This window comes from Leucoraja erinacea, chromosome 8, assembly GCF_028641065.1.
Source record: "Leucoraja erinacea ecotype New England chromosome 8, Leri_hhj_1, whole genome shotgun sequence".
NCBI lineage: Eukaryota > Metazoa > Chordata > Chondrichthyes > Rajiformes > Rajidae > Leucoraja > Leucoraja erinaceus.
Window position 1 is genome coordinate 37,842,548 of NC_073384.1, and position 12,825 is coordinate 37,855,372.

A 12,825-nucleotide genomic window follows, 5' to 3' on the forward strand; every position below is an offset into this window, starting at 1 on the left:
TTTTAAAAGAACTGAAGTACATGTTTGAAAGCAAGGAATGAGTGCAATAGACATCAGGTCACTAATGTCCAAAGTAATTAAAAGTAATTTGATTGTAAAAACATTGCCGCAAATGGTCATAGAGTCATAAGAGTATGTATACAGGTCCTTCGTCCCAATATGCACATGCCAGCCAAGATGCCCCATCTACGCGAGTCCCACGAGTCCATATTTGGTTCATGTCCATATTTGGTTCTAAACATTTCCTATCCATGTACCTATTCAAATCTATATAAGTATATATCTAAAACCCTCATCTTGTTTGTGATTCTGTGTGTCTGCGTGCGCGTGTATTTGCTCCCGGAACTACGCCAAAACGGTACACGATAGCGGTACACAATTCTTTTACCATCTTACTCACAGTTGTCTTGTAATGTGTTTTTATCAAGTTTCCTTCAGATTGATGTTATATTTTACAGGTTATTCGCGTTTTTAACTTTACAAAATCCAGTTTGAAGTTGCAGTGGCAGTGGCAGTTGGCAGCTATGATGTCACAATGGTATCTCATTTACATAAACTGTCCCTCACCAGTGTTCCACTGGCAGTTAGCAGCATATGACGTCACAATGGGATCTAATTTACATAAACTGCCCGTCAACAGTGTTCCACCCAGTGCGATGAGAGATTTGTTACATTGTTGTAAGGAGAGCGGGCAGGAGAAGTGTTATTTAAACATTGTGTTTAGTGGGATAGGGGAGAGGTGAGGAGTGGGGGAGCAGGGAGATAGAGTGAGAGGAGGGGGGTTATGGAGGGAGGGAGTGACTGAGGGTAGGGGAAAGGAGAGAGGTGAGGGAGAGGGAGGGAGAGGTGAGAGGGAGGGAGGGAAGGGAAAAGAGGAGGGAGGGTGCAGAGGAGGGAGAGAGTGTTGGGGGATGGGGGGGAAAGGAGGAGGATAGGTGTAGGAAGGGATGGCGAGGCGCAGTTGGGGACGGTTGCCGTGACTCGCGTCAGAACGGGGATCTCTGACGTCACAACGGGAACCCTTCAGCCACGCCTGCGCAATTGGCTACGGATGAGTGGTGGAATATTGCGTTTGGGGACTAGCCCGTGTGACACTTGGTCTAGTATCTATACATAACTAAAACTCTCATATTGTTATCTTCTGGTTTGCGTTATTTGCACAATTGCGCAAAAACGGTACGCGATAGTGCTACGATTTTTCGCCACCTTACTCTCCGTTGTCCTGTGCTGCAAATGCACCACGTTTTGTTCTGATCGGTGGTATATTTTAAAAGTTATTAAGGTTTAAAAACCTCAGCTGTCAGTTACCGCCCGCCTCCCTGCCAGCGCGGCCCGCCTGCCTGCCAGCTCCCACCTTCCTGCTGGCGCGGCCCACATCCCTGCCAGCGCCCACCTTCCTGCCGCCTGCCTGTCTGCCGGCAGGGCGTTCCTGCCGGGGATCCTGAGGCCTCGGCGCTGAGCCTGGCTCTGAGGGCACCGATGGCTGATGCTCCTCCGGGGTGTGCAAGAAGGGAGAGGAGTGGCAACCTCGAGATCCTGGGGAGGTGAGAAGGAAGAGTGGGGGGGGATTGAAGGAGAGGAGGGGGTAGGGAGGGAGGGGAAAGTGGGGGGGGTGAGGAGAGGAGGGAGGGGAGAGTAGGGGAGGGGGGGGGGATAGGGGAGGTTGGGGGGGGAGAGAGGGGGGTAGGGAGGGGAGAGGAATTATGGAGGGAGGGGGTGACTGAGGGTAGGGGAAAGGTGAGGGAGGGATTGGGGGAGGGTAGGAGGAGAGGGGGAAAGAAGAGGGAGAGTGGGGGAGGAGGGGGGGGGGGAGTGGGGGAAGTAAGGAGTGGGGAATAGAGAGGAGGGCAATGAGGAGGGATAGTGGGGGGGATAGGGGGAGGTGAGGGGTGGAGGATATAGGGATAGGAGGGGGAGGTAGGGAGGGAGGTAGTGGGGAGGGAGGGAGGGGAAAGGGAGGGGAGGGAGGGATTGGGGGAGGGGAGGAGAGGAGGAGTGGGGAAAGAAGATGGAGGGTGAAGAGGGCGATGGAGTGCTGGGGGATAAGGGGAAATGAGCCGAGCCTGCGCAGTTGGGGGCTACGGGTGAGTGGTGGAATATTGTGTTGGGTGAACGGATTGCGTTAGGGGACCAGGCCTCCTGTGTGACTGTGACCCAACGGGTCCCACTTAGTCTAGTATATTACTAAAACTCTCATTTTGTTTGTGAGTCTGTGTGTCTGCGTGTGAATCATGCCCTGAATTACATCAAAACGGTACATGATGGTGCTACAATCTTTAGACCACCTTACTCACCATTGTCCCGTGGTGTGTTGTATCAAGTTTTGTTCACTTTGATGGGATATTTTACAAGTTATTGTGTTGGGTAATGCCTTGCGTTGGGGGAATGGGTGAGTGGTGGAATATTGCGTTGGGAAATAGGTTGCGTTAGGGGTCTAGGCCTCCCGTGGGAGCTATGGTTGCGTGGTGGAATATTACGTTGGGAAAAGGGTCGCGTTGGGGGACCAGGCCTCCCATGTGACAGGGACCCAACGGGTCCCACTTTGTCTAGTATCCTTTAAATATTGTTATAGAACCTGCCTTAAGTACCTCCTCTGGCAGCTCGTTCCATGTAGCCTATACCCTACGTGTGAACATGTTGAATATCACACTGCCGACCTTAGATTTTGCACAACTTCGTCTTTAGATAGTCCCTTAGGATCAATGATGCTATGCTTTCATCAAAGTAAGTAAAACAAGATGAAGTTAAGGCAAGAGGGAAAATATTTTGGGGATTACAGCAGGCATCCTTTCTCACCCAGAGTGTGGTGTGTACCTGGATTGCACTCCCTGAGAGAGTGGTTGAAATTGGGCCACTGACAGCTTTTAAGAATACTCTGGAATGGCGCATGAAGCACTTGGGCATATGAGGATATGGGCCAAGTGCTTGGAGATGGTGTTAGAATGGCTGGGTGCCCACTGGTTAGAATAGATATGATGGGCCGAATGACCTGTTTCCATGTTGTACGTCCCTGTGGTTCTGAGCTGGTTAAGGAGGCAGATGTGGGAGTTGCAGAAAGGGTAATCAGTGGTCAGTGTGAACTCAGTGGGCTAATGGGCCTATATCCAAGCTGAATCTTTCAGTCAGTTCAATCTATGGAAAGCCCAATGTGTTCATTGATGTCCTTAATTCCCCTGTCCCACTTAGGAAACCTGAACGGAAATCTCTGGAGACTTTGCGCCCCACCCAAGGTTTCCGTGCGGTTCCTGGAGGTTTTTATCAGTCACTCTACCTGCTTCCACTACCTGCAACCTCCGGCAACCACCTGCAACCTCCAGGAACCGCACGGAAACCTTGGGTAGGGGCGCAAAGTCTCCAGAGGTTTCCGTTCAGGTTTCCTAAGTGGGACAGCGGCATAAGGGAAAGGAACTTTGACTGTGTCCCATTCTAATTTGGACATGACTCTAGTGGCACCCAGTGTGACTGGTGGTTCAAGTCATTCATTTATGTTAAAAAAAGTTCCTTTACTGTCTTGGGTCCATCAGGAGAAAGCCATTGATAGGATGTTTTCACTAGTGGGAGAGTCTTGGACCAGAGGCCATAGCCTCAGAATAAAAGGATGTACCTTTAGAAAGGCGATGAGGATGAATTTCTTTAGCCAGAGGGTGGTGAATCTGTGGAATTCATTGCCACAGACGGCTGTGGAGGCCATGTCAATGGATATTTTTAAGGCGGAGATTGACAGATTCTTCATTAGTAAGGGTGTCAGGGGTTTTGGGGAGAAGGCAGGTTTATGGGGTTGAGAGGAAAAGAGATCAGCCATGATTGAATGGCGGAGTAGACTTGATGGGCCGAATGGCCTAATTCTGCTCCTATAATTTATGAAAGTGCAGGAAGAACTCAACGGGTCAGGCATCATCTGTGAAAGGAATGGACAGGTGATGATTCGGGTCGGGATCCTTCTCGGAGTGATCAGTCCCAACGAGTGTCTCTCTGGTGGTGCGTCTCTTTGTTCAAGACAAGATTCCAGTTTCTTGCGTCTTATCCGGTGAGAGCTGGTGCATTCAGTAGAGATGGGGAGAATGATTTGTAGCATCCTTAATAATTGGAATTTATTTTACTCTCTCCTCAGTTCTGGCCTTTTCCCACTTCTTGGCAACGCGGCAATGTCTGTTAAACCTGCGCTTCTGAGTTTATATGAAGTCTACTTCCTGCCACTGGGCAAAACTCTGAAGCCAGGATTACAGGGACTGTTGACTGGGACATTACCAGGCCTGGAAGAAGGATCTGAATACTATGACAGGTGAGGATTTGTGAGTTGAGTATTTATCGAGTCACGAGTATTTGATTGTCATGTGTACCGAAAATGGAACGATGAAAGTCTTATTTGCAGCAGGATGACAAGACTTTAGACTTTACAGATACAGCATGGAGGCAGGCCCTTCAGCCTACCGAGTCCGTGCCGACCAGCAATCACCCTGTACACTAGCACTATACTACACACTAGGGACAAATTACAATTTACAGAAGCCAATTAGTTTTGAGATACAGCATGGAAACGGGGCCTTCAGCCCACGGAGTCCATGCCGACCATCGATCACCCGCACACTACACACGAGGGACAATTTACAGAAGCCAATTAACCTACAAACCTGTACATCTTTGGAGTGCGAGAAGAAACCAGAGCACCCGGAGAAAACCCATGGGGGTCACAGGAGTGAACTTGCAAACTTCTTACAGACGGCACCCGTAGTCTGGATCATACCCAGGTTTCTGACCCTGTAAGACGGCAACTCTTCCGCAGTGTCATCTGTAAACACGATAGATAACATATAATAAACAAAAATTCAACAAATTAATAACCCCAACAATAGTGCAAGAAAGCCTGAAGTCCTTTGTGCAACCAAAGACAGTCCATAGCTTAGTTAGTGTTGTGTGGTTGTTTGGCACATATTTTAAAATATCACAGACCCGTATATCATTAGATCATTTAAGCATCATCTAGTAACCATATTCTATTATTGATTGCTGTTGAAGAACTCTTTTATAATATTCTATTTTGGTCAGCTGTACGTTCATCTAGAAACAATCCCCCAGCTGTGTGTCCTCACTCTTATAATTGCATACTACCCAGACTTAAATGTATTATTGTCCTATGCTGATCCCTGGGTGCTAATCCTGGAGCATTCGAACCAACCACGCTGTGGGAAGTCTTCATCAGATGAACGCAGTGAAACACCTTGTCAGGTACAATCAGGGACTGGTGATGAATATTGGTTTTCCTTGCATCATCCACACTATGAATTAATAAATAATAGATATCCCTCCCATTGCTGCTTTTGATCTCTGTTGCCGCAATCTCCAACGTTCAAAATGGAGTTGTAGGTGCAGCATTTTTTACATCTTTTAGAATTTAGAGATACAGCGCGGAAACAGGCCCTTCAGTGGTCCACACCGACCAGTGATCCCTGTACACTAGCACTAACCTACACACTAGGAACAATTTACAGAAGCCAATTAACCTACAAACCTGTACGTCTTTTGGAGTGTGGGAGAAAGCAGGAGCAGCCGGGGAAACCCGTGCGTTCACAGGGAGAAGGTACAAACTCCATACAGGCAGCACCTGTAGTCAGGATCGAACCCGGGTCTTTGGTGCTGTAAGGCCGCAACTCTACCGCTACGCCACTGTGCCGCCCCACACCATTAGTGTATTTAAATATTTTTGTTTGAGAGCTGGAGTCTCCTCAAATGTATGCCTTTGAACTGCTGTTTATACCCAAGGATGTGATGGTTTGCTGGAGAGATACAGCAAAGATTGAGCAGGTTAGGGCTCCTTTTATATAAAATACTTGCAAGTTATTGCTGCCTCTGCAAGTTGTGAATAATAATGTTCCTAGAAATAAGACAAGACTAAATGGTTTGGCTACCTAGATAAATGAAATTGCTGGTGATAAATGCTAAAACAAAAGTCTCGGGCCGAAACGTCACCCCTCCTTTTTCACCAGAGATGGTGCCTGACCCGCTGAGTTGCTCCAGCACTTTGTGTTTATCACGGATGAATGCCCTGTGTCTTACAATGATTAAATTGTCTTTCTTTATACACAGGGCTAACTCATTGCTGGAGAAGGTAGCGGCTGCCGTGGAACAGTCTGCGTTTTATGGTGCACTTTGGGGGAGTATTCTAACCAGTCCTGCTGTACGGTTGCCTGGAATCACCTTTGTGCTTTCTCATCTAAACCGGAAACTTTCCATGGAAGACCAACTCTACATCATTGGTAGCGACATTGAGCTGATGGTACTGAGAATTTTGTTACTATGTAGACCACTTTAAAAAAAAAAATCCATGTCATGGTGAAGTGAATTAAATCTAAAAGTCAATGTAAGATTAATTTGCTTCTTTTGGATGAAGACACGTATTTTGAGTGATTTTGGTTAAAACTTGGGTCATAAAGTCTTTTCAAATACTTGAGTATCCTCCTTTGATTGGGATGGTATGGCCCGTTTCCGTGCTCTATGTTCCTAATATATTACACTTTTGTGTGGCAGGATGCAATCTGAAGAGACTGTTCCCCTCCTTGTATCCCTTTTGTTCTCACACCTTCCCCAGCTAACAATGGGCCATAATGGGCTCCACCATTTCCTGAGGTCATCTGTTGCCGGCCCTGATTTGTTCTGCTCTTTTCTCACATCCAGTTCACCCACCGTCATTCCAAGTCTGATCTTTCAGTCTGAAGAAAGGTTCCGACCCAAAACTTCACCTATTCCATTTCTCCAGAGATGCTGCCTGACCCGCTTAGTCGGCAAGGACCTGTTTCCAAGCTCTTTGTCTAAAGTCTAAACTAAAGTAACGGACAAACATCGAGACAAACTGCATAAGGGTGCTGAATAAACAATCATAATTGATTTTGAATCCAGAGTAGTTTTAAGTTTTCTTGATTTGAACAACGTTGCTATTTTTCTTGTTCATTCTGGTAGGTTGAAGCAGTCAGTGTTTCGGTGCAGGACTCCAGTGTCTTGGTGCAGAGGAGCACCTTGGATCTCATCTTGTTCTGCTTCCCTTTTCATCTGTATCAGGTATGAACACTTCAATTAGGAAACCTAAAAATAAGTCAAATTTATAAATGCCTGGGATATTGAGAGAATCATAGAACTTTACAATGTGACACTTGGCTCACCGCATCACCGTCAGATTCCAAATACATTTATGTTTACTCCTTCTCTACACACCTTTTACAGAGTGAATTAGCCAATGAAAATAGTGGCTTTGAAATCAATGCTGGATATGGCCCAAGGAGATAATGCTGGCCGTGTCAGTGAAATAGTATTGGGTGGAATAGTGGCACAGCAGTAGAGTTGTTGCCTTGCAGCGCCAGAGTCTCAAGTTCGATCCTGATGACCAGATTTTGTACGTTCTCCCTGTGACAACATGGGTTTGTTCCTGGTGTTCTGGTCTCCTCCATCATTCCAAAGTCGTGCAAAGTAATTGGCTTCCGTAAATTGCCCCAAGTTTGTTGGATAAAACGAATATGCAGGTGATCGCTGGTCAGGGTGGAATCGGTGGGCCTAAGGCTTACAAAAAGGACGTGTTTTTTTAAGAATGTAAAACCCAGCATTATTCAGATATCTCTAGGTAAGAATGTTATTGTTCGTAGTTAAAATATACAGCAAGGAAAGTCCATGCTGACCATCGATCACCCATTCACACTAGTTCTATGTTATCACACTTTTTCATCCCCTCCCTACACATTCAGGGCCATTTTTTTTTTTACAGAACCTACAAACCTGTATGCCTTTAGGATGTGGTAGAAACCGGAGGAAATCCACGAGGTCACAGGGAGAACGTGCAAACTCCACACACAGACAGCACCCGAGTCAGGGTCTCTGGTGCTGTGAGGCAGCGGCTCTACCAGTCGTGCAACTGTGCCGCCCCATTAAAGATGCAAATATCATTGCACATGGAAGCTTTTGGATAATTTCACAATTCATGACACAAATAAACATACTTTTTTAAAAAAGAAAGCATCTTTTAATTTGAATATTAAGGAAGGTTGAAAGGTTAAACCAAGATGAATTGCATCTCTGCATATTAATAAAAGTCAGGGAAGAGATAGCACAGGATTTTTACATGGTGGCTAGTGGCAGAAAAACAGTGGATTGCTGTGCTGAACTAATTATTATTTGAATGTTTAAATTGGTCCATGCATTTTAGTTTAGACTCAGCTGCAATATATTAATATACACCAGCCCAACTTGTCCGTGCCGACCACGATGCCCCTTCTAAGCTGGGGTGTGGGCCTAACAGACCCATTTGCCTGCATTTGGCCCACATTCCTCTAAACCTTTCTTATCCATGTACCTGTCCAATGTTTTTTAAATGTTGTTATGGTACCTCATGTTGAGATTCATTGGGATTGTGGAGAAAGTTGAAGTTGGGGAGGGGGTGAACTGGAGAACTGGAGAATTGAAGTAACAATCAATTGGAAGTTTGGGACACATCAGCTGACTAAATGGAGGTGTCCTGCAAAGCAAAACGTACTTCAGTATCAAACCTCCTACATTAATGCAAATGTATTTTCTTCCCTTTTATTTCATAAGGCCACGCGCCCTGATATGATACAGATATTATCTGCAGCTTTACACGTGGTCCTCCGGAGAGATATGTCCCTCAATCGCAGATTGTATGCATGGCTTCTGGGTGAGTTGGAAGCACTTTTGCAAGTATATACCTATGCTTTAACTCTGACTGTGTTATTCCCAGCTCACCTGACGATATATATCATTCTAGGGAATGGTGAAAATGTAGACATTTAGATATGCAGCACGGAAACAGGCCCTTCAGCCCACTGAGTCCGTGCCGACTAGCGATCCCCGCACACTAGCACTATCCCACACACACCAGGGACAATTTACAATTTTTACCACACCAATTAACTTACAAACCTGTACGTCTTTGGAGTGTTGGAGGAAACTGGAGAAAACCGGTTCATGGGAACCTCATGGGGGAGAACGTACAAACCCCATACAGACAGCACCTGTAGTCAGGATCGAACCCTGATCTTTAGCGCTATAAGGCAGCATCTCTACCGCTGCACCACTGTGCTGCCAGATACTACGCTCTTTTCAATGTTCAGCAGTTTATTTAGTTTATTGTTTATTGTGATATGCACCGGGGTACAGTGAAAAGCTTTTTGTTGTGTGCTAACCAGTCAGCAGAAAGGCTATACATGATTACAATGGCACCCTCCACAGTGTACAGATACAGGATACATGACAGTAATCAATGTTTCTTTGTCCATTCTTCGTGATGTTCCGTGGTCATGAACACTTACTGTGGTACAACTGTGTATCTGAATGTGACATATTAAACAGTATATGCCTGTTGTTCCCTTGACAAACAGTCTCCATTCTGAATATCAGTAAGTCTTTTGGATGGTGTAGGAAGGAACTGCAGATGCTGGTTTACGCCACACCACAAAATGCTGTAGTAACTTATCGGGTCAGGTAGCATCTCTGAAGAAAAGGAAATGGTTACCTTTAGGATTGAAACTTGTTCTTAACCTTTTCATACCTCAAGTTTCCCTTCCCCCTGATTCTCAATCTGAAGTGGCTTGGTTTAGTTTAGTTTATTGTCACGTGTACTGAGGTACAGTGAAAAGCTTTTGTTGCATGCTAACCAGTCAGCAGAAAGACAAAACATGATTACAATCGAGCCATTTAGGGTTTCAACCCGGAATGTCACCTATTTATTTTCTCCAGAGCTGCTGCCTAAACTGCTGAGTTACTACAGCATTTTGTGTTTATCTTGGATGGTGTATCACATGGTTCACAAGACATTTTCTGTGGGCAAATTAAGAACTCTGATAATAGCTATGAGAACTCTAATAAGAGTTACCAGTTCCTATCCATCCACAGTTGTAGATGATGCTGTTGTACAGAATGCCCCATTGAGAAGTGTAGATTGGATTCTCGTCTGTTTCTGTACTCAGTCTTACACGCATTCCTTGTAATGGGAGAGGTCGGAATTTTTTTGTATTTTGCATGTTTCTGTAACAATTTTATAAGAGTAGCTAAATTGCGATGCGTGCAGTTTAGTATTAGTCTATATATTATAAATGAGTTGGTACGTTCTCCCTGTGACCACGTGTGTTTCCTCCCATGCTCCAAAGATGTGTGGGTTTATTGGCATCAGTAAGATTGTAAATTGCCCCTTGTGCGTAGGATAGTGCTAGAGTACGGGGTGATCGTTGGTCGGCGTGGGCTGAAGGGCCTGTTTTCACGGTGTATCTCTAAAGTCTAAAATTAAGAATAAAGTCTAAAGATTGGCGATGGGAAAACTCTATTACTGTCGTTTTTGTTGTGGCCCGTCTTGTCTTCAGATCAGTTTCCCACTTCATTCTTTTCAAATTGGTTGCAGCAGTTGTGTGTTGAATTTAAATGAGACTCTGGATTAGTGTTTTATAACATTTTATAAACCATCCAGGGTGTTTTCTCAAGAATGTGAAGCCGGCAGTGTGATTCAGAATCAGATTTCACGCTGCCACAGGAAAGCAGTCAACAGAAATCAAGGATCTTTCCACCTCGGTTGTTCCCTTTTCTCCCTACTCCTGTCGGGCAGAAGATAAGAAGCTTGAAAGCACTTACCGCCGGACTCAGGAATAACTTCTTTCTTTCTGTTATCAGACTTCTGAACGGTTCTTCCATAAGCTAAGGTGTGGTCCTGATTTTTCCAACCTACCTTATTGTGGACATTAGACTTCTTCTCTGGAACTGTTACTCTACAATGCCGTAACTCTATATTCTGCACACTGATATATTTCTCTTTGCTCTACCTGTTGGATTTGTGTGTTGCTGATTGTATTCATGTACAGCATTGTCTGATTTGACTGGATAGCACGCAAACAAAAGCTTTTCACTGTATCTCGGCACATTGACATACATCAACTCATACTAAGATGTAAGCATTTAATGTCAAGATATTTTACTCCACCAAAAGCCAAAAAATCTGTGGAGAATTTTGTAATCATTGAATAACAAATTATATGTAACTTTTCATTTTGCATTCTTTAAATGGATTATAATTTGGTAAGTAAAAAGCTTTTGTACTTAATCTGAAGTCAATGCATTGGTGCAGTAGTTAGATCTACGAACACATTTTGATTGTGTACATTTAACTCTATTCTTCAATTTACTTAGGGTTGGATAACAATGGCATTATAGGCCCCAGAAGCACAAGGCACAGCAATCCAGAGGAACATGCAATCTACTATTTCAATACCTTTTCCAAAGATCTACTGATTCAGGTACATTTATTGTTCTTGCCCTTGAAGAACTTCTTTCTGCAGAGGGGTTTTCGGGGTGGTTTTCAGATCTGTTGGGGATGGAATTGTAGGGGAAATGTGTGTACATCAGGTGTGGCACAGGGAAAGGAGGTGAGGTGGGGGTTAGAAATAGTGACCAGAATCTAACCAGGTTCATGCTGAAAATGGATGAAGGACAAAACTTGCCAAAAATCAAGGTGCTGAAGAGGAATTTACCTGAACTTCAGTTAGTTCAGCAATGGGAGATATCTAAATGTTCAACACATAAGATACAGGAGTAAAGCAAATCCACTTAGTGTGCCACACTTTGGGATTCTGTCGATATAAAGGGAGGTTGGAAAAACGTGGCATTTGATAATGATGTAAATATGTCTGGTCATGGTAAATATGGGAAGACCCTTCAAAAGCAGAAGTTATAAATGTGAAATCAAGAGATTTGAATGTACGGAGTTGACAAACTCAGTACGGAGTTTGTACGTTCTCCCTGTGACCCCGTGGATTTTCTCCACGTGCTCCAGTTTCCTCCTCCACTCCAAAGAAATGTTGGTCTGAAGGTTAATTGGCTTTGGTAAAATTGTAAATTGGTGTGTGTGTGTGTGTGTGTGTGTCGGCTAGTGTACGGGCAAAGCACTGGTCGGCATCGTGAGCCGAAAGGCCTGTGTCTGCGCATCACACCTCCAACATCTGGAGTCAATCCAGACCTCGCGTGCGGCCTGTATGTGGACTTTAAAACATCTCCTTGTGACTGTGGGGGGTAACTCCAGGCGCTCTGAATGCAACAGTCGTAGAATGTGGGGGGAATTGATGGGAATGTGAGCACACTAAAATGGGATTCCCATAGGACTAAGTGTAAATGCTGTTTGTGATTGGCATGGACGTGGGCTAAAGGGCTTGTTTCTGTGCTGCATGGATGTTTGTTGGGCGTTTTTCATTATTTGTTGGGCGCCTTTCAGACATCTCAAGGACACCTTACATAAATTAACAGGAATATAAACATATAATCAGAGTAAAATAAATAATAAAGACATCACAGAGACACAAACTAAAAACAGAATTCAGTCCAAAAACAGAAAATGAAAAACACAATGTGAAGAGAGAGCAGCGGCAGCTAAAGCGCGCCAGCGTCCACTCTCCCTCCACGGCAGCCATCTTGGACAAAGACTAACAGGATTACATTACAGACAAAAAAAAAATGCATACCTGGTGATTTTTCTTGTTGAACCGATTAACCTGACTTATTTCCCCTTCATTCCCCCCCCCCCCCCCCCCCCCCCCCCCCCATCTTGATTTTAGGCCATGGTAGGAATCTTGCAAGGAAAAGGATGCGGAGAGGAAGAACGTATACCGTCACATGATCTGAAACCCTTTCGTATACTTATCAGTCTCCTCGACAAGCCAGAACTGGGTATTGTATTGTGGACTGGAATAACTTCTTAAGTATAAGTAAATGGGAGGGAGGGGATGAGGGTGGTCAGGGTAAAAAGTAGATGTTGTCTGCATGCCAGGCTTTTGACAAGATTTCTGTGTG

General features: G+C 44.8%; 1 protein-coding gene across 4 annotated transcripts in view; it reads left to right on the forward strand.

The window, feature by feature from the left end:
* Positions 1 to 12,825, forward strand: part of dop1a (DOP1 leucine zipper like protein A) — a 98,428-nt gene that overhangs the window by 14,077 nt on the left and 71,526 nt on the right. For 3 of the 4 annotated variants that reach the window (XM_055639496.1, XM_055639499.1, XM_055639497.1), the window contains exons 4-9: positions 4,112 to 4,282; positions 6,085 to 6,274; positions 6,955 to 7,053; positions 8,575 to 8,674; positions 11,173 to 11,279; positions 12,591 to 12,702. In XM_055639496.1, the coding sequence (XP_055495471.1) occupies positions 4,112 to 4,282; positions 6,085 to 6,274; positions 6,955 to 7,053; positions 8,575 to 8,674; positions 11,173 to 11,279; positions 12,591 to 12,702 (779 nt within the window). The remainder of the gene's footprint in view (positions 1 to 4,111; positions 4,283 to 6,084; positions 6,275 to 6,954; positions 7,054 to 8,574; positions 8,675 to 11,172; positions 11,280 to 12,590; positions 12,703 to 12,825) is intronic. The other variant, XM_055639498.1, reaches the window with a different exon arrangement.